General features: G+C 44.8%; 1 protein-coding gene across 1 annotated transcript in view; it reads left to right on the forward strand.

Annotated features, from left to right (window-relative positions):
• LOC147463092 (uncharacterized) overlaps positions 1–22,552 on the forward strand; it is a 64,607-nt gene that overhangs the window by 13,696 nt on the left and 28,359 nt on the right. Inside the window, exons 2-5 of the mRNA XM_086487281.1 lie at positions 13,936–13,997; positions 14,425–14,479; positions 14,680–14,778; positions 14,882–14,968. Coding sequence (XP_086343407.1) covers positions 13,936–13,997; positions 14,425–14,479; positions 14,680–14,778; positions 14,882–14,968 — 303 coding nt within the window. The remainder of the gene's footprint in view (positions 1–13,935; positions 13,998–14,424; positions 14,480–14,679; positions 14,779–14,881; positions 14,969–22,552) is intronic.

The following is a 22,552-nucleotide window of genomic DNA, read 5'->3' on the forward strand; positions in this document are numbered from 1 at the left end:
CTTGGAGGAGATGGATTGGCAGATATGTTGTCTCAAACGGGAGCGCATAAAGTATCAAATATACTCAAATAAATGGAAGTCATCATTTAAGACTAAAGCCCGATAATATAAATGAAAAAATAATTATATATATATATATATATATATATATAGAGAGAGAGAGAGAGAGAGAGAGAGAGAGAGAGAGAGAGAGAGAAGATCGACACAGTATTGGGGACCAAAAGATGGGTTGGTCCCCCCCCCCCCCCCCCCCCCCTCGTAATAGTATCTTGATTACTGAGGAGAAGTCTATACAAGCACTTGAACTTAACATATTACCACGTACGTTCTAGAATATGACGATGTTTCTTGGAAGCCTCAGCTTCCTATTCCTAGGGTAGAACCCTATTCTAAGGAACTTATGTTCCTTATTCCGAATTCTCGAGAACCAAGGTTCTCGCCTCTGGATCTCACCCTCCAAACTCAGGGCATGGTATCCCTGCAACTCTTTTTCGACTCTGTTCCCAGAATCCTCTTCTTGCAGAATAACTCTGCTTTCCTTGGACGCGAAGTCCGTCCTTGGGGATCTCAAGTTCCTGATCTCAACTCGAGAGTCGATCACTCTCAGATTCGTGAATCTATTTCCCAATCTTGGGTACAAAACCCTTGGGCTGATCTTGCTCTAGTTCCTCAGAGCGCTTTCTCCTGCAAAGGCTTATGCCTGCCTCTGTTCCTACTCCCTCGCGAACAAACACTCAAACAAACAAACACTCAGAGATCATAACATGAAAAAGGTTACCTTGAGGCCTCAACGCTTGAAATGCATTTCGGTTCTTGAAAAGCAATTTTCCGAAAGAGTTCTGGTTGTAGGGAATCCTCTCTTCCAATCTAACACACAAAAGGTGTGCTCTCGGGTTCCTCCTCGTAAATCAGCCCTGTCTACGACGTATATGGGCTGAAAACAGAGAAAACAGCAGCTTGTTACGATGGAAATGCTCTCCATTGGCACTTCTTTGTGATAAATACTGCCTACTTGATCCAAACGACGTCTGGAACTCTTGTGGCAGCCATGGGAATTTCCAACGACTTCATCTTCGTGGCTGAAAATCTGCAACAGCTTCTCCTTGCTAGTAGCGCTGGCTTTTTCTGTCCGTGTGAATGAGAGAGGGCTTTTATTACTCCTGGCAGCCGGCGAGAATAGGGAGGGTCTTGCTGCAAAACAAAAGAAGAGCGCTGATTTCGTTCCATGTTTTTTCATAGGGTGGCTGCCCACTTATTAAATGGGTGGCCAGCCTATTTAAAAATGGTCTGAATGTGTTCAAAAACTCAATAAAACCTTATAAGCTGAAAACAATGCTTGCACGACACTTTCGAGGCGGCCTTGGGGATGCAACCACATACACAGATGCAATGCAAACATAAACTTCCTGCTTTCTCAGAAAGCATCTATCTTTCTGAAAACAATGCTTGCACGACACTTTCGAGGTGGCCCTGGATGCAACCCCATACACAGATGTAATGCAGACAAAAACTTCCTAGCGGGAAATCATCTGCTTTGCCGGAAAGCAACCCGCTTTCTCAGAAAGCATCTGTTTTTCCTCAAAGTTTCCTTTGAACCCATCTTCATTCAAGTGCTTGCTCATCCTTGTGTACAAATCTAATATAGTTCGGAATTTCTTCCCGACTATAGAATATTCCCTTTTCGATGCTCTCGTCACCCACCATGTGTTGCATTAGGAATACCCATCACCTAGTGCTTTCCTACCGAACTTACGGTAGAATCTCCTTCGCGATGCTCTATGTCACCCATCCTATGACGCATCAGAGATGTCCGTTCCCGGATGGTTTAATACTTCTTCCTGATGCTCCTTGTCACCCATCCGATGTGACACCTCAGAGGTGCTTGTTCCTAGTGGCCTTACAGATATTCCTGTTCACAGTGCTCCCGTCATTACTCTGAATGACGACGCTCTAGAAAGATCTGTACTCGGATTTCTCCAATGAGAAAAACCCTCAATTAAAATTCCAATAATTCATTTAGAATTATTTCTTCCTAGTGTCCCAAGCGAGAAAACCCTCTCACTTATAAATCCAATAATTCATTTATTTTTTTGTCAGATTAAGCCAATTTAGCAACAATTGTTGTGCCTTTGCAAATGCACGTCTTTCTTGGAATTGTCGATGGACCTACCTATCCGATGGGTAGTAGATTGATGATTCAATTGCACTTTTGTACCAGATTGTGGATTATGGATGACAGAGGGGGATCTCTCTTCTTCTTGAAACAGAGGGTGCTCTTTGATTTTCTCTTCTCCATGTTCGAGTTCCGGCTTCAAGTGACACTTGCTCATTTGGTATGCAGCAGTTCAGGTGCATGTTCCAGTGGATGTGCTGAGTTTGCTTTGACATGCAAAGGGAGATACTTCTATCTCTAGACCCACTTCTTGTTTCATCATTCGACTTCCTTGGATGATGTTTAGAGGTGGAGCATGTGGTGCCAGACCCTTAGCCAACAATGACGACAATACGAGGAGGTTTTGTTGGAGTATGGACTTCTCTTATCTCCATGTTCTCTCCTTCCCATGTGGTTTATGGCCCTATCGATTTGGTCATTCCTTTGCCCTTTTGTGAGCTTGTCAATACCAGTTGTGGGACGTGTTTACGATCTCTTGTATGCTTGTCAGCACCGGTTATGGGACACGTTTGCAAACTTTTATGGGCGGTTTTCTTGATGTTGGACATCAGATTTGTCGAGATCCTTTGGATGACAGGTTTGCACGTAGTGTCGACAGTTGGTGGGGACATCTAGTTCCTACTCCCGCAATCTTGATGCTTCTTCCTTACATCCCTTTGGAGAGATCCAACCTAGGGGGCAGTCCCTCGGGTGCAGATCTAGCCCCTAGGTAAGTATAGCAGGTTCTTCCTTGCTGTTTTATACCTAGGATATTTGCAACAAGTCTGCGCAGTAGAAAAGTATCTTGCAATAATAACGATCCAACTGCTACCCCTGAAAGACTTACGCAAAGTAAAATGTTGTTCGTTGAGAGTAAATCCAGCTCTAACAAGAATTCTCCCCAATCCAAGCAACTCACAAGTCGCACAACCAGCATTTACAGAAAGTACTGCTGCTGACCATTCCAAGAGAATGCATCAAAATTGAGGATAAAGGCACAAACTACTGGTATCCGGTTCATTTCCCAACTCTAAAGTGCTCCACCTTGGAGGAAAGAGTCGGAAGCCTGCACCTCTGGTCATATACCACATGCCAGAATCTCCAAGATTCTACGAAAAGTCCAAAGAATGGGACAACCGAGGCTATTGCGAAATCAACTCTCCGATGATGAAGAACCAAATAACTGAACCAACCACCATATACAATGATAAACTGCATCGGAACTGAGAGTGAAAGTGCAACTGATCTTCATCTGTCTAGAACACATCCCAAGAGAGTATCACTCTACTCTCAGAGTGAATCGGGAATAAACATCCGGTAGAAAGGAACACACATCAATTTTGAGATTGCAACTAACATGACAAGATCAAGAGACCCTGCACCCAAGCTCTGTAAGAGAAGAACAAGGTGTTCTAAAAAGCCACCAGATAGATTGTCGATCCTGTCCACTACACATGGAGCCACAAGAGCTATAAGGAAGTTGTCCTGGAAACTGATTCCCAAGCCGGCTCAACATCCCCCTTCGAAGGGAGAACACCCGGACCATGGATAACTGTCATAACTCTTCAATAGTCTCTGCCTGTGTAACTGGATCACTCTAGATAGGTGAAGCCAAAAAGAAAATAATATACCTATGGAACCTAGAACCAAATCTGGGAGAACCAAGAAGACACTATGAAGAATGCTCCAGCTAATTGTAACTGGTTCCTAGTCCAAGGACTACTATGCACCTATTCGAAGCAACTTGCCAGTCTAAGGATAAGGAAAGTAGGTGTGTCCTGAACGGTACGGTCTCCAGGGATCAATCTGGAAGACGAGGCATAGGAACTATTGCTCGGATGCACTTGGAAAAGCAACTCACACCACAAATCCGAAAGACGAGGCAACCACCGAAATGGCTAAAGAAAACATCCGCCAAGATACTAATTGCACTGGGGGCTAAAGCACATCATCCAAAGCCACAAGAAATGGGGAAGGAAACCAAGGACTAGATGACAGCGTGCATAACACTCCATTGAATAGAGCACCGGAAGTCGACTGAAGATAATAACTTGAAGACCCTCTCTGAAAGAGATGTATCGTCAAAAGTACGCTATGGGGTAACAATTGACTCAACCCCATGTAGGATCAAAGCAAACGCTATCACTAAAAGCTCCAGAGCTAAAGCAAAGAACTCCCCCCAAGATAGGAAGCCCCATTCCCGCTCAATCCTGGGAAAAGAGAGTAAGTACCACCAGAAAGAAATCTTAGACAACCTGGAATAAATCTGCTTCCTATGTAATTGAATAGCAACACCTGAATCCGAAGGAACTCGAGACCCAAAGAGAATCACACCATTCATAAACTCTGACTGCTAAGAAGGAAGACCTGAATGGTTGTCACCTGAGAATCATGTTTACCAAAGAAGCGTTCGGGGTCCAACAAGAACCGAGCTACTCAAGCAACTCTCTGAGATCAAACCAAATGTCCGTCACCTCTACATCTGCCAAGATCAAACTTGTAGGTTCAATCCAATACAAGATGCCAATGTAAGGTGCAGCGGAGTGAATGTTTGAACTTTGCTCAAGATGAGTGCTCCGATCTGTGCTCAAGGTTCCTTTTATTCTTATGGAAGGGAGAGCCTTCCGTTCTTAATGGGAGAGTGCAATGGACACAAACAAAGTGAATGGACATTGTGCGTGAAAGTGTATGAGACTGAGAGATAGAGAGAGAAGAGAATACGACACCAAAGACGTTGTAAAACCCTCCTCCAAAGGCCCCACTCTCGTTGGCGAGAGTGGTCTACTATTGATTGCACAAACTCGTACAAGTGGATGAATGAAAACTGATGCAAGTCTAGGCTATGTCGATGTCGACGACGGGGATGACGAGATCGACTCTAGGGCTGAAAACTGATGCACTTTATCTGCTGTCCAAAAACGCTGGTTTGGGCTGAATCCTGCTGGTTGACAAAGCTGTTTTAGGCTGTGAAAACCGCTGAAATTCTGATGCTATGGCGATGCTGAAAACGCTAGGAAAAAGGGGGGCGATGTTGGGTTTCTGAAAAACGCCAAGGTTGGGGGTTGTATGGCGATGAGGTCTTTGATGAAAAACACCTAGTGCTGGGGTCCTATGGCGATGAGCTCTGCTGAAAACGCCAAGTGCTGGGAGGTCTTGCTTGAGAGGAAATCGCCACCAAGGGGGAGAATGTCCTGCTTGAGAGGGGGGGGGGGGGGGGGGGGGGAACCTACTGCCTATAGTATCTTACCCAGTTTGCCCTACTCAGTTCCCAACAAAAGTCACTTAAAATAATAAGTGAAAAATCTCAAGAATAGGGAAAATAGGTAAAATACATTGGAAAATTCCCCTGAAGGATTTTGATGGGAATGTTTATGATCATGCTGTGTGCAACCAGAGGATATGCATCTACACTAAGTGCCTGGGCATGCACGGTCTGCGAACAGACTCACAAAAGTGCCAGAACACTTGTTAATCTAGACTGACTGGACTGACGGAACCCTTGTTATGAAGTAGCTTGTCCACGGATACATAGGGTTGGATGTGTCACGTGACATGCCCTCCTTTTTAAAGTGAGGTACTGGTACCGAGTTGCATGGCTTCCTTGTAGTCTGCCAACAACTCTGGATAGTCCTTGAAAAACTCTTCGTCGACCCACACCGCTTCGTGGGTCCCTCGATCCTTGAACTTCAAAAAGTATTGTCTCACTTGCTTCTTCGAACCATGTTAAAATCGATGCAACAACACTTCCTCCGGCTCCATGACTTCAGCTTCATCGATGATCTCCGGTTCTTCTTCTTCCGAAATGTCTTTTGGAGGTGTTTCCTCAAACACTTTGAACCAAGAAACATGGAAAACGTTGTGCATTGGCCATGAGTTAGGCAACTGCAATTTCATTGAAACCTCATTTATCTTTTTAATGACTGGAAATGGACCATACATACAAAAAGACAACTTGGGACACTTCTTTCCAACTTGCTTAAGACGTTGCTTCATGATTCTTAAATACACCCAATCCCCTTCCTTGATCGAAACATCCTGACGATGCTTATTAGCCTGCCGTGAATAAGATTCTTGAGCCTTGCTTAGCCGAAGCTTCACACTCTCAGAGATCTCATCCAATGACTGACTTTCAGCATTGGCATCAGGCATTTGATTGACCGAGCGAGTCAAAAGTGACTGGAACGGACGGCCAAAAGCTGCCTCATACGGAGTTCGACCAATGGCAGAAGAAAAAGAGTCATTCAAAATAGCCTGAACCAATGGGAGATATAGCTCCCATTGAGACTGTTGATCATGCACATATGACTTTAACACATCAAAAGCCAATTGATTGTAAATTTCTGTCTGACCATTTGACTGTGGATGAAAAGCCGATGAAAAATTAAACTTAGTGCCAAAATTTTCAAAGATTGCGCGCCAAAAATTGTACGTGAACTTAACATCCCTATCTGAAACAATTGATTTTGGCAAACCACAAAGGGGGTACCAATGCTTAATGAACAACCGTGCTACATCTTGTGCAGTGACTATGGCTTTACAAAGAATCAACATGCAAAACTTGCTGAAACGATCAACAATTGTTAAACATTGAGTGTTCCTTGAATGCAAACTTGGTGGAAGATTAGTCACAAAATCCATGGAAATATCTTGAAAAGGTCCATCAGGATTAGGCAGCGGAAGCAAGAGGCCTTACTGCTTACCTTGAGGAGCTTTTACCTTTTGACATATAGTGCACTGAGTGACATAACGAAACACATCCTTTCGCATTTTAGGCCAATAAAAGAATCTTTCAATTTTTTCCAAAGTGGTGTTCATTCCCCTGTGCCCACCTGTGAGAGAATCATGTGCATCATGCAATATGGTTGGCCTGAGAGAGGGCAACACTCATAAATGTTGACGAAAATACAACAAACCATCACAAATGAGATAGTTGCTTGTCCCTTGGGAAGCAAGAGCCTGCAACCAATGCTTACCAAACTCGGAATCTGCATACTGATTCTTCATGCTATCGAAAGATACACCTTGAATAGAAAATGTGGTTCTTGACTCAAGAGCCAAAATCTGTCCTTTGCAACTCACCGCATCTGCAACAGGGTTAGCTTTTCCAGGCACGTACTCAATCAAACCTCCAAATCGCTCAAAAAATTGTGACCACCGTGCTTAACGATCACTCCAATGTGCACTAGGCATAGACTGGAGCCACTTGAGGGCTTGATGATCTGTGCGTACCGTAAACTCTCTACCATAAAGAAAATGCTTCCAATGTTGAAGAGAGTGAATGACAAACAAAAGTTCTTTATTATAAACTGAATAATTCTTTTCCGCACTATTGAGCTTCCGGCTAAGGAAAGCTACAGGACGACCATGCTGTTGAAGCACAACGCCTATGGCGACATTGCTCGCATCCGTCCATACCTCAAAGGGATCATCCCAAGAGGCAAGGAGAAGACACGGTGCTTCTGTCACCGCAACCTTGAGAGCTGCGAAAGCCTCAATGGCTGCTTCGGGCAAGTCTACGCGCTACAACGAGTCTTGACCCCTTTCAAAACATCAATCATAGGTGCAGCAATGCGTGCAAAATTCTCTATGTGCGAACTATATGCTTGACATAACCCAAGAAAAGAACGCACAACATATGCAATTTTGGGCAAATCCCAATTACGAACCTGTTCCACCTTCGCGGGGTCTAGCTTGACGCCGTCTACAGAAATGATATAACCTAGATAAGTGACTTCAGCAAGAAAAAATTCAGACTTCTTAGCTGCAATGTACAATTGACACTCATCCAAACTGGTTAGTACCTTTCGACATCCCTTTTATGTTGTTCCCACGATGGAGAAAAAATGAGATTATCATCCAAAAAGATGAACACACATACACCGACCATATCGCCGAAACGACCTATCATGAGACGATTAAATGTACCCACGGCACCTGTCAATTCAAAAGGCATAACAATATACTCCCATTGCACTCGCTCGGTGCGAAAAGCGGTCTTGAAGATGTCGCCTTTGAATACCCGTACTTGATGGTATCCACTCTTGAGATCGACCTTGTTGAAAACCTTTGCCCCATTGAGCCTATCTAGGATATGCTCAATGCGAGGCATCGGAAACTTGTTCTTGACGGTCATCTTGTTTAATGCCCTGTAATCAACACACAAACGAGACGAACCATCCTTCTTGCGAACAAACAAAATAGGAGCAGCAAAAGGACTTACACTAGGACGTATGAATCCTCTCGCCACCAACTCCGTGAGTTGTCGCTCTAACTCTTCCTCCTGTGTCTTGTTCAGACGATAGGGAGCCTTATTGACAAGCTGGGCATCCTCCATAAGCTCGATGCGATGGTCCTCTGGCCACTCGGATGGGAGATGAGGTGGAAGATCATCCTGCAAAAAGAGACGTTTAAACTTGGTAAACAAATCTGAATACTTAGCTGGAGCCTGAATGCTCTGGGAAACTGGAGCAACATAGATGAATGCTGCTTGTGCTCCTCATCGTAATTCACGCTTAACCTGCATATGAGAGATGAGAGGCAAAGAATACAAGCCCTCCTCAACACGAATGATGAGGGGGGAGTCAGTCTTGGCATTTAAAGTGAGAGTGTTAGCCTCCCAATCAATGAGAGGGTTATGCTCACGAAACCATCTTATGCCCAAAAGCATATCACATTTTGAAAGAGGAGACACAAGAAATTTCCTACGGAAAGCAGCTTCTTGAACTGTAAACATCACATCATGGCACTCTTTCGTGATGAGAGAGTCCATACTAGGAGCGAAGCCAGAAACCTCGAGAGGAGATTTCTGACTAACCTCTAGGCGGGCTCTCTCAACAAGAGAGGCACTCATGCATACTGCCTGGATCAAACAATATGATAAAACGTTGACCCTTTACATGACCATAACACTTCATGAGAGACGCATCAATGTGTGTGTCAGAGACATGAGAAGATTCAACTTGGTTCATTAGAAGTGCTTGTGGTTGCTGTGGGTGCCTTTGGTTCTTTAGGTGGGACTGTCTTAGGACAAGCCTTCTTAATGTGACCCTTGACGTGACATTGATAACATCTACCTTCCTTAGCATTAATCACTTGTTCTTCAGCCGTGATGTATCCTCTTGTAATTTCTTGTGCAGCTTTTTCATTCGGGGTTAGCTTAGGTTTTGCACGTGCTTTAGCTTTACCCTTAGATTCATCATGAGAGTTCTTTTCCGAAGCATTAGAGGAAGATGGGCTAGAAGAGTTTCCATTCTTACCATTCTTACCGTTCTTACCATTCTGCGTGTTCTGAGAATTCTAAGAGGGTTCCTTGAGAAGTCTTGTTCTCCTTAGGCTTTCCCTTGTTGTGCTTTATCTCTTGGGAGAGAGCAATCGCTACCGCCTTGTTGAGATCCGCGGGGTCAAAGACTTCTACATCAAACTTGATATATTCGTCTAACCCAAAAAGGAAAGCCTCTTTGCGCTCATCATCCGATTTCATAATTGAGTGCCGAGCTGCAAAACACGGTTAGAAAAAGACATGACTGGCATACCATGTTGCTTGAGATTGTGCCAATCTTCTTTCAATCGTGCTAGGTACTGAGGAGGCATAAACCGCGCCTTGAGCTTGTCTTGGAAGTCGGCCCAATTGAAGGAAAGGGGCGCGTCTCCGTCGGCTTCCTCTAGGTGCACGGCTAGCTGTGCCTCTTGCCATGCATGGTATCAATTGATGGCATCACCAGCAAGGTACATAGCTGCCGTCAAAACCTTGCTATTTCCTGTTTTCTTAGTTCTTGCAAACTAAGCATTAAATTGATGCAACCAAGAATGAATAACACTAGCGTCCATCTTACCATCATACTTACTGAACGTCAACTTCTCGGTGACGGGGTTGTTGGAGTCCGAATCTCGGCTTGCGCCACTTGATGAACCACCAACTTCTTTTGGCCGGTTCGTTTCGAGGTGAGGACATGTGGTACCAAGTCGTTCATGCGTTGTTCTCTTTGGGCCTTACGCTCTAACTTCAAAGTAGGCTTTCTTTCTTCGGCCGCTTCCCTTCTTGCGTCGGCCGCCAATTGTGCTTGCACAAGCTCACGCTCAATAGTAGCCTTTCTTTCTTCAGCCGCCAAGCGAGCTTGCTCAAGTCGGCCTTTCTTGCCGCTTTTTTTTCTTTCTGTTCCTCGGCCGCCAAGCGATCGCGATCTTGTTTGTCTTGGCGGTCACGCTCCGCGGCAATGCGAGTCGCCTCTTGCTTTGCCATCATGTCCATCATTGACTTAACCAAAGCTTCCATGGGGTTTGATGCATTTCCTGGCGTAGATGGCGAAGGGGGAGGGCCAGGAAAACCTCCCTGTTGCTGAAATTCTTCTTGACTACTTTCTTGCCCATCACTCTCATACCCGTATCCATTCCGCTTCGGGTGATGACCATGCACTGAAGTTGTGGGTTCTTAAGTTCACGAGGAACTTGTGTTCTTGTGGGTCTTGGGCTCTTGGGTTCTTGAGGGTCTTGAGGTTCTTCTTTTGCTTGCAATTTGTGTTAGAGAAGGATCTTCTCTTCACCCGAGTTCTGCTCTTTTCCGCGGGCTCACCCCTTGGCAGCCTTGTGCTCACACCAAGGTTCCTTTTTCCCACCTCACGTCGATTGGCCGGCCGCTAAGTGCACGGTCCGCTCTCACTGAGTGAAAAGAGACACAAGGGGAGGCTGGACAAGCCCTTCTTTCCTGGGATTCCTGCCACTCTTCAAAAACACGATTAGGAATCGACACGCCCAAGTGAACTTGGGTTCGTGCGACTGCAACAAGCAAAAAGATATCTTGTGATTCTTGTGGTTCTTTCCTTGAGTGATACAGAACACTGCCAAAGCTCTGATACCAATGTAAGGTGCAGGGGAGTGAATGTTTGAACTTTGCTCAATATGAGTGCTCCGATGTGTGCTCAAGGTTCCTTTTATTCTTATGGAAGGGAGAGCCTTCCGTTCTTAATGGGAGAGTGCAATGGACACAAACAAAGTGAATGGACACTGTGCGTGAAAGTGTATGAGACTGAGAGATAGAGAGAGAAGAGAATATGATACCAGAGATGTTGTAAAACCCTTCTCCGAAGGTCCCACTCTCGTTGGCGAGAGTGGTCTACTATTGATTGCACAAACTCGTACAAGTGGATGAATGAGAACTGATGCAAGTCTAGGCTATGTCGATGTCGACGACGGGGATGACGAGACCGACTCTAGGGCTGAAAACTGATGCCCTTTATCTGCCGTCCAAAAACGGTGGTTTGGGTTGAATCCTGCTGGCTGAAAACGCTGTTTTAGGCTGTCAAAACCGCTGAAATTCTGATGGTATGGCGATGCTGAAAACGCTAGGAAAAGGGGGGGCGATGTTGGGTTTCTGAAAAACGCCAAGGCTGGGGGTTGTATGGCGATGAGGTCTTTGATGAAAAACGTGAAATGCTGGGGTCCTATGGTGATGCGCTCTGCTGAAAACGCCAAGTGCTGGGAGGTCTTGCTTGAGAGAAAATCGCCACCAAGGGGGAGAATGTCTTGCTTGAGAGAGAGGGGGGGAACCTGCTGCTTGTGGCTTGTGTTCTCCTTCCTCTTCTGCCAAATAGTGCTAGCCTTGGTTTGCCTATATATTATCTTACCCAATTTGCCCTACTCAGTTTCCAACAAAAGTCACTTAAAATAATAAGTGAAAAATGTCAAAAATAGGGAAAATAGGTAAAATATACTGGAAAAGTCCCTTGAAGGATTCTGATGGGAATGTTTATGATCGTGCTGTGTGCAATCGGAGGATATGCATCTACACTAAGTGCCTGGGCATGCACGGTTTGCGAACAGACTCACAAAAGTGCCAGAACACTTGCTAATCTAGACTGTCTAGACTGACGGAACCCTTGTTATGAAGTAGCTTGTCCGACGAACACATAGGGCTGGATGTGTCACGTGACAGCCAAACTGCATACAGACTCGGAAGAGCACATATACTCCCACAATTGTAACTTGCTTCCTTAAAATCTTCCTCAAAATTGTCCTTTATACTTGTGCTAAAGAGAACATACCCACAACTTAATTGTGCAATCAATATCCAATACATAGCATGATACGAATACTCAAAGGAAGAGTAACGGAACCGGCTCGGGAAACAAGTCCATGAAGAACGTTGGGGACGATCTATAAAACCCTCTCTTTATAGTTGCAGATTGCTCACTCCAGCCTCTTGGTCCGTCTTCCTTTCCACGAGCTGAGATCTCTTTGGATTCATATAGTCGATCCCAATTTCTCCCAGGGATAGGTGTTAGGGAGTGAGGGCTGTTTTGTGCTGTGCCCGGCCAGTGAGAGGTAGATTTCTCATGTCGGGATATGTCTAGCCATGTTTAGCCTTGGGTTTTAGCCTTGGTATGTTTAGCCTTGGGTTTTAGGCTCGGTTCCATGGTCATTAGGCTCCTGCAGGCTTGGAGTATTTTTCCCACCCTTGCCAGTATTTTTCCCTATAGCCCACGGGGCTTCCGGTGCCTTTTCTCCCTATTTCCCATTTTCCCAGGTCATGGGGGACTGGTGAACAGCTGGCCAACCTGGACATGAGTGGGTATATAGGTGTGGGCAGGGTGCTAGGGGAGGGGTGTGTGCATAGAGTCTGCTAGAGCATTGGGCAGCCCTGGAGGGTGTTTGGAGGGTAGGGGGGGACAACATGTCCTAGCGTTTTTGCTGGCTGCTCCCATCCCTAGCGAGCAGCCCTGGAGGGTGTTTGGAAGGCAGGGGGGGACAACATGTCCTAGCGTTTTTGCTGGCTGCTCCCATCCCTAGCGTTTTTCATCCTCAGGTGCGAGGCAACACCGCGAGGCAGACGATGGGCAGCAGCCTTGCGTTTTTCTTAGAGCATCTACACGGAGACGATGTGATCATCTGGATGCAGAGCACCACAACAGAGGTGCAAGCAATGGAGAGGAGGTTCCATGCTCTCTACTCAAGACATTTTCCTCCAGATCTGCTCTCTTGCTAGGAGGAGTTACCGCCAGAGCCTCTCTTTCACAGGAGGCTAGGGCAGCCCTTGTGGAGATTGTGTCAGTGGTCTCGTGTGGAGCAGTTGGCAGTGTCAGTAGCAGTCGCAGTTGTGTTTACCTTGGGTCTAGCCGTGAGGCATGCCATATATATGCCAGGACCACCCTTGGTCACTTGTATGAGCAAATTGTTATCAGCATGGAGAGCCTTTCCGAGATCTCTCTCATTCTCAGATGTCATTCTCTTTCTACCTCAGTGATCTCTCTTCTCCACAGGTGCCTTGTTCATGTATGTGGCATTGCAAGTGTTCTAGATCAGAGTCAAGGTGTCCACTGGATCACGAGCTAGTTCTTGTCTTCATTGCATCTTCCACTGCCACCTTTGACACATCTGGAAGCATGCCATCGGCCATACCGTGTCAAAAAGATCATGATGTTATTGTTCCTTATCACATTAGCCCAAAGGCTTCTGTATACAATCGTATCATAATCTGTCAATTCTTCTGAATTCATTCACTGAGCATCTATAGGTGGGCAGCTCTTGAACTTCACCAGATATTGCCGTGTTGTTCTTCCTTGAGTGATGCAAACTACCACATACACTCTTTATTGTGTTTTGCAACTCTGACCTGGGCTCTGTACTGTGGGACAATGATAGCCTTTCAATGCTTGCCAACCAGTTATAGGTATGCTTAATGTTTTGAATTCACAGAGTTTTTGGAATGGAAACAAAGGATTTTTCTGTTTTTATAGTACCTTAAAGTGTGGTTCTGATGCTGTGCTCGATTATTATTTGCCCATTTTCAGATGTTGAATGGATTTCTGATCTGGATTCATGTCAATCTTGGACCTTGGGGCCCTGTTGCACTGTAAGCTACTTAAATAGTGCCAACTGGTTCATTTGGGTTGAATCTTTCTTTTTGCATAATGTAGCCTTGATTGTGTGTGACAAAGGAAGACATACATGGGTAAAACAGGAACATGTAGACATGGAAGTCAACTTTCCACAATACTCGTTAGATATAGTGGTTTTAGACATCAGATGGGTGCCAGAAGCTCTTTCACACTTCTATCAGACCTGTTTACAGTCCTCTTTCAGCAGACAGCACGTCACATTTAGTTGCTGAGAATATGATTTTCTCTGACTTCATACAATTATTGGACCATAGGTTATAATGAATTGTTAGGAAGAAAATATAGATGCATGGACTGTACTGGCGAAAAAGTTTAGAAGCTTCAGTGTACTTGAGGCACATGGTGGGTCGTATTTGATGTTTGTGTGATGCAATCTGACAGGGCCTTGGCTTATATACCATTGACAGTTTTTGCTGTTCCAGCATCAATTCTTACGGTATGTTAAGTGATGTCTTTGGGTTTGAAGTCAAATTATCATTTAGTATGTGACCATAGTACATTCTGCACAGTCTGAGTAATTGGCTTTGTTAAACAATCTTACAAAGACCGCACACCTCTTTGTTGTGCATTGTTCTTTTATAAAGCCTTGTTTTTGGATTCATGCAATGCTATGTTCTTTCTTTTCTGAATACACAGATTGGTGGCGGTTATTTGTTTGGCCTCCCTATTGGGTTTCTAGCTGATTCAATTGGGGCTGCCTTGGGAGCAACAGTGGCTTTTCTGGTTGGCAGAACGGTCTGTCAACAAACAAATATTCACATTTTATGCTCTGTTTGAATTATGGTGCCTCATTTTTAAGTATACTGCTTCAATGACATCTCTAGGTTTTGTCATATAGATTGGAAGACCACTTGTTCTTGCAAAATTGAAGGACTTTCCACAATTTCAAGCTATATCGTCTGCAGTGCAGCATTCGGGATTCAAGGCAAGTTCATCTTTTTTTCCTTTTGAAACAAAATGGTGAAGACAGGGGCCAGATACTTGTGTTTTGTGGAATAGGAACTTGTATTAACCAGTTGCTTCTATATCTTTTGGGAAGCATTGAAACTAAGACCCACTTTTTTCCTTGGTTTAATGTTGTACAAGTCAAGAGACAGCTAAATAAATGCATGTTACACCAAGAAAGCACTCATTTCTTGCAACTCTTAATGTACTTCGAATTTAGTAGTGTAGAGATCCTGTGAATTATGCTCAAATTGCAGCCCTGGAACCATCTCAACCTAGGTGACCCTCTTTTTTCCATTTGGTGGTGGAAGATCAGATGTCCACCAAACTAGCAGCAAGCCTTGTGTTTTTGCAGCATTTGTGCAGTTAGCCTCTCTGCGACCCCTAGGGCGGCAAACCTGTTTGCAGACAATGTTGTCAATCAAGCCCATACCATTTGCGCTTTTGCAGCGGTAGAGACCAGCGTTAGATCTGCATTTGCAGCCAGCAGATATCATCAAGAAGAAGTCTCAAGTGAGTCCGGAGCTAGGAATTCCATTATATGAGCCAGCTTAGTAGTCTGAGGTATTGATGGAGGATCATTTTGAGGTGTCTATAGATCAGTGAGTTCAGGAGTTGGTGGTAAGTTCCAGTCAGAGGTTCCACTCTTGGCAGGTTTTTTGTTTGGGGGGCAGTAGGAGGTAGTGGAGTTTTCCTTGCAGGAGAAGGGTTTTGGTTGCTATGCTCTTTTTGCTTTTACTTCAGATCTCCTGTTGTCCACGTGGTTGCCTAGTCACTGACATGCAGTTCTCAATCAGACAGAGGCCTAGCTTCTTCTGTTCCGGGGGGTCATGGATGGTGTGCTACAGATTGTATATGACCATCCTTTAACTGAGATGTCTGCTTATGATTCAGTGAACGATCAGATTTTGAGGGAGACACGGAGTTTCATAGATTATATTCTTATGGGTGACTACAGTGAGCCTATAACTTGCACTTCCCTTTAAAGGTGAATTTGGGCTTATCTTGGATTCATCTATGTACATGTTTTAGCAGTATAGCGGACATGCAGACTTCATTCTTGAACTTTTTGATCAAGTTACGATCAGTTGATATTGTGCTAATTCTTTCTATCTTGAATGGTGCGTATGCCCTATAGGGTATCAACTACTCTTGATTTGTTTGAATTCTTTCATTCAATGTTTCTTATAGTGCTAGGCTTCGTTATGGCTGAGTCTGGCAATGCCAAGCCGGTTACAACAATTGCAGACATGTGTCCCATCTATAAAGTTGGTTGTAGCCCCTTCCATTGATTTCCTTGAGACTATTGATTTTGAGTGGAGGGGAGAGATCTTGTTCTCAGAGGATTGTGGTCACGAGCAAACTGAACCGATTCTTGGGATGCCATATGATGGACCACCTTGTGAAGGATTGTTACAAGGCGCAACCCTAGAGACATTTTTTTTTTCTATTGCGATAAAAGTGGGGCTTGGTACCCTTTGTATTAGGTTATCAGAATTACAAAGCCCAAAGGCATTGCACAATCCATAGGCATAACAAAAGAAAATGGAACTGGTAGTGTCAAGTGAAAAAACTGTTAGGATTTACAATGCCAACAAACCTTACCAGTGATACAGAGTTACAAAAGATGAGTGAGTTTGCAAAGCCTAGGAACAGGGGAGTAATGGAGGAAAGTAGGAGAGAGCTAAAGCGAAAACATGCCACCCAGACTTCGACGAGGACGCCGACCAAACAATCTCCGATATCAAACTCTAGATCTCCAAAGCCGCACGGTGCATCCCAGCAGAGTAGGAATCACCACTGCAAAAGATTCTACATCAAATTGCGGGGGAGAGGTGTCAAAATTATCTCTGGCATTAGACCACAAGGTTATCCCTTTAACCTGTAAAAATAGGCATAATAGAGCAAGCCGAAGATGTAAAAGACAATCTGGTTACAAAAGAGCTTAACGTTATAGAGCAAGCTGAAGATGTAAGAGACAATTTTCTTACAAAAGAGCACTGACGAAGTTAGTAGGGATGTATTTAGTCGGTACTATGCATGATGGAGCTGATGGTTATATTGTCTTGTGCATGACTACCATGGGTCTATACCTTTCACTTTCCTTTAAGGGGTGAATCCGGGCTTATCCTGAGGTTATCTAGGTATATTTTTTAGTCGTACAATGGACATGCAGACATCACATTGTGAAGTTTTCATCCAAGTTATGACCAGTTGATATTGTGTGAATTCTTTCTATCTTTTGTGGTGCGTATGCCCGATCAACTACCTCATTTTTGTGCTATTTTGTCCCATTTAATGCTTCTTTTAGTGCTAGGCTTCATTATGGTTGAGTCTCCCCTTGATCTCCGGAGTCATCACAGGAACTCAGTACGCTGAACTTTGTGCTGATGTATGCTCATGTGTGGTGTGTGTGTGTTCTTTTCAAGAGGTCTGTCTGGGGTTGCTTTGCCTTATCCAACCTCTACCTCACTACCTGTCTGTAAACAAGGATAGGTTGTGCCTGCCCTACCTACTTGCCTACCTCGGTCTCTATGAGCAATATTGTGCTGCTACTAAGCACTCTGTTGCTGCTAACCGTGACCTTTTGATCTCTATCATGATGTGTCACGTGCGCATTGCATTTCAGCCACGTGGACAAGCTATTGCTACATGTCAGTGCCAGTATTAGTTAGTATAGATTAGGATCTAGCCTGGCACCTTGTGAGCCTCTAGAAGGACATGCATGATCACGTAGATCATAGTTGCATACCCTCACTTGCACAGTACAATGACTTTGACACCACATTCATAAAAAGTAGAGGGAAAATGGCTAAAAAACTATAAAAGAGTCACATGACCTTCAATTTTTAGGACAATCGGTACCCAGTACCCGCACGGGCAACAACGCCTCAACACCTAGCATTTGCATCACCAATACCCTAGCATCGTCATGGTTTTGCATCAGATCGAGCTTAGCATCAAATCAGCCCCAACGTTTTTGGATCAGTAGTTCAGCACAACATTTTTCCACCAGATCAACCTAGCGTTTTTGCAGGAAGTATTCAATATTCATCATTTAGCCATTGTATCAGCATTCGTGCAGGTAATCTAAAGCAAGTACTTGCTCTGGCAACAAAGCAAGGGGGCCCTTGAGGGCGGTTGGGAGGGTCCTATTGCTGAGCAAAACTCTCTTGGATCTGCTCTGGCTGTGAGGGTTGTGGCCTCCTACGACCAATCTATGTCTATTTGTCGCTCTCTAGGGCAATCCCTCACCAAATGCCACATCTCATGACATCTAAGGCACTAATTTGGTCTGGCCATAACCACAACCCTCTACGAGTGTAACACCCCTTTCCACTCGAGTGATGGAATTTGAAAACTCTGTGGAAGGGGTGGTAGCCACCTTAATAGATGGCACACATGTCTGGGCTGCTCAACACTTGAATGATATGCCAAATCTGCCTCAACATCTTTGACAACCAGAACTATGCAGGTAGCTCTGAAAAAGCAATTATTAGAGTGTACTTCAGGACCTGGCATCTATCCTCGAAAGCAGCTAATGAGAAATCCTCATACCAATGATGCAAAAAAATCAATCTATCCCCAAAAAGGAGGAGTGCAAGTGACAGTCCCAGAGGCTGGCCCCTATGATGAGTGTAACAAACTTGGACCACGCCAAGTCTAGATTCTGTCGCCACACAACAGAGATTACTTAAAAACAATTCACAATTCAAGAGAGTCGACACGGCCCGATGTAGTTCCGTGCCTAGAGAGATTGGCCCCAAAGACTGGCGCACCTTTCGGTATTTCTTTTCTATTAATCTTTGAGCAAAGTACAACTTCCCGTGGGTGCTCGCTCTCAGATTCGGTGTCTAGATGCTCTGAGAAGTGAGCCCCCTTGGGTCACCTATAAAGATTACAAGGGATGCTAAAAGCAGAGCCCCAAAAGTGTTAAAACTCAAAAGAAATTGAGTCCCAAAAGCAACTGGTCAAAAATCTACCTATAAAAGCAGCAACACAAATTACGGAAATCCGTACATGTGCCACGTCAATATGTCAGTGCAACAGGCAGAAATCCGTACTGTCTGCCACGTCGACAAGTCAGTGCGAACTGCAGAATTCCGTATTGTTGCCACGTGGCACTCTGCCACGTCAGCCTATCCACAAGGTGATGCCACGTCATCAGTTTGTGACATACCCCCCTCTTGAAAGAATTGTCATCGCCCTTGATCACGCCTGCAAAACAAACAGAGGCCATAAATCAACTCAGTAGACATTGACTCGAAGTACCGACGCACTAGACACGACACATCTAGCACTTGTACAAAGATGACTGTAACAAACTGTTGACGTGTCAAAGCCTAAAGAATGGAGCCAACTTACAGATGCCGGCCGAGGGGCCTAAACCCTAAGAAGAACAAGCAGTAGAAGAAGTGTCACAGAGTGAGGACGTGGTTGCCCGAGTGCAGAAAACCCTAACCCTAATTTCTGCCAGAAACCCTAATTCTGAAAACCCTAACTGCTGAAACCCTAATTCTGGAAACCCTAACCCTAAAACCTGCAAACCCTAATTTCTGCAAGAAACCCTAATTGCTGCAAACCCTAATTCTGAAAACCCTAACCCTAAAACCTGCAACCCTAATTTCTGCCAGAAACCCTAACTGCTGAAACCCTAATTCTGCTGCCAGAAACCCTAAAACTGCAGAAACCCTAACCCTAACCCTAAGGACAGATTTCTGCGTTTTGCGCTGGCTGATGACGTGGCAGGCTGTACGGATTTCCGTGATTTACGCTGGCAGCTTTTGGCATTGCTTTTTGGACCAGAAGCTTTTGAGTTTGAAAGTTTTTCATGTAAACTGCTTTTTGGACCAGAAGCTTTTGAGTTTGAAAGCTTTTCATGTAAACTGCTTTTCAGGCCAAGGGCCTTTAAATATGAGGCTAGGGCTCATTCTCTGGCATGCTTCTTGGAGAAGGTGCAAAGTTTGGAGTACCGGCTTGTACTTTGATGATGCAATATAAAGAAATACCGAAAGGGGCGCCAAGGTTTGGGGCCAATACTCTCTGGGGTGGAATTCCGCCACTCCGTGTCGTGTGTCGTCTCTCTCTCTCTCTCTCTCTCTCTCTCTCTCTCTCTCTCTCTCTCTCTCTCTCTCTCTCAGTTCAGTTGTTATTGAAGTGCGAAGAGTTTGTTCAGTCTGTTCTTTTCTATTGGCACGTGGTTCCCGCATTTGTGACAGTGGTATCAGAGCATCAGGCGTGTGCTTTTCTAAAAGCATACCGGTCCTACAAAAGAGCAGACAGAGCTATTGGAATTTGATTCGAGGTATCTTCGCCCGCCAACCCGGACTTATTAGCCACCCCCACCCTTACTTCATCGCGCATCGGGCGCGCTCCCGTCTTCACCGCAGTGTCTTACAGGGCATAAGCCAATTAAGATCACTTGCAAGAGAAGGATCCAGATTTGTTTCAAGTCACTGTTTTTTTTCAGAAGCAGTGCCATGCAGATGTTGACGTCTACAGCTACCAAGCAGCATACTCCAAGTACTTGGCAAGCTTTCAAGAAATTTTTTGCTCGAAGTTATATGGTTTCTGACATCTTCCTTCGGAGTGCAACTTCTAGCAGAGTGGGGTATCCTGAAATGCTTGCCATGGAAACCCTAGCAGATTATAACTTGAAGTTTCTCGACATCTCCCAGTAGATGTCTCTTCACGAGCAGATGAACTTGGAGACCGAGTGCGATTGCTATCTTGGGACTACTATCGCCGCCAAAGAAACACTGTTTGTCCAAGAGCTGATGGACCATGCTGTGCTCGGCTATGACCTTATGGAATGAACCTAACCCTAATTTTTGGTGCAGGTTTCAGGATGGAAAGTCAGTCGACTTTTCGAGCTCGATTGATGTCGAGATTGCTTTTTAAGTTTAAGTTCTGTTTGATCTTGTTTGGTGATCCTGTTTGGAATTTGTTTGAAATGGATGATATCTGTTTTGAACCTGTTTTGGTGCCGATTTGAATTGTTTGACTCTGGTTTGATACTGGTTTCAATGATTGGTGATTTTACTCCTGGGTGGAGAAGTGAGAAATACTATTTTGGTATTGTTTGAACCTCGGAACGACGCAGGCCGATGCCTGGGGAGCGTTTCGTTGTATGTTTGAAAACCTCCGGACGACGCAGGCCGATGCCTGGGGAGCGCTTGGTTGTATGCTTGTAAAATAATTATTGTTGTGACTCCCGGCCCGGACCTGGATGGTTATGCGGGAGGAGTATTAAGAAGTCTGAGCAGTGGTTACTCTCAGCACCTCCAAACGACGCAGGTTGCGGTCTGGGGGGTGTTTGGTTGTAAAAGGCCTCTATATCTCCCGGCCCGGACCTTTTTAGGTTATGCGGGAGGAGTGATGAGGGAGTCGTTGAATATCTCCCGGCCCGGACCTTGTTAGGTTATGCGGGAGGAGTGTTCATCGGCGGCTTTATGTTTCTATGTCTTGTAATATGCATATGTGAGCATTTGTGTTGCATTGTGATGTGCCAACCACTGAATATTCCTAATTGGATGAGATTCCCTGGGTATGTAATTTTAGTGCATCAAGACACCCGAGGAAGATCAGTACGGTCTGGGTGTGATGGCTAATTTTACTACGCCGGAATATCAAGAGTTCCGATCTGGACGAAAGGAGAAGCTAACTCCTTGATCAAAACAGTCGATAGGAGCAGCTAACTCCTTGATCAAAAGAGCAGAAAGGAGAAGCTAACTCCTTAATAAAAAGAGCAAATTGATTGTCCCTCGGCATGACCCTTGGAAATTTTTGAACTAACTTGAGTTGTTTTGCAGATATGCTGTAATCGCGAACGATTACTCTCTTTCAAGAAGGGGAGATGTAACAAATTGTTGACGTGTCAGCCTAAAGAATGGAGCCAACTTACAGATGCCGGCCGAGGGGCCTAAACCCTAAGAAGAACAAGCTGTAGAAGAAGTGTCACAGAGTGAGGACGTGGTTGCCCGAGTGCAGAAAACCCTAACCCTAATTTCTGCCAGAAACCCTAATTCTGAAAACCCTAACTGCTGAAACCCTAATTCTGGAAACCCTAACCCTAAAACCTGCAAACCCTAATTTCTGCAGGAAACCCTAATTGCGGCAAACCCTAATTCTGAAAACCCTAACCCTAAAACCTGCAACCCTAATTTCTGCCAGAAACCCTAACTGCTGAAACCCTAATTCTGCTGCCAGAAACCCTAACCCTAACCCTAAGGACAGATTTCTGCGTTTTGCGCTGGCTGATGACGTGGTAGGCTGTACGGATTTCCGTGATTTACGCTGGCAGCTTTTGGCATTGCTTTTTGGACCAGAGGCTTTTGAGTTTGAAAGTTTTTCATGTAAACTGCTTTTTGGACCAGAAGCTTTTGAGTTTGAAAGCTTTTCATGTAAACTGCTTTTCAGGCCAAGGGCCTTTAAATATGAGGCTAGGGCTCATTCTCTGGCATGCTTCCTGGAGAAGGTGCAGAGTTTGGAGTACCGGCTTGTACTTTGATGATGCAATATAAAGAAATACCGAAAGGGGCGCCAAGGTTTGGGGCCAATACTC

Source organism: Adiantum capillus-veneris, chromosome 2 (assembly GCF_014529385.1).
Source record: "Adiantum capillus-veneris isolate H3 chromosome 2, ASM1452938v2, whole genome shotgun sequence".
In the NCBI taxonomy this organism is placed as follows: domain Eukaryota; kingdom Viridiplantae; phylum Streptophyta; class Polypodiopsida; order Polypodiales; family Pteridaceae; genus Adiantum; species Adiantum capillus-veneris.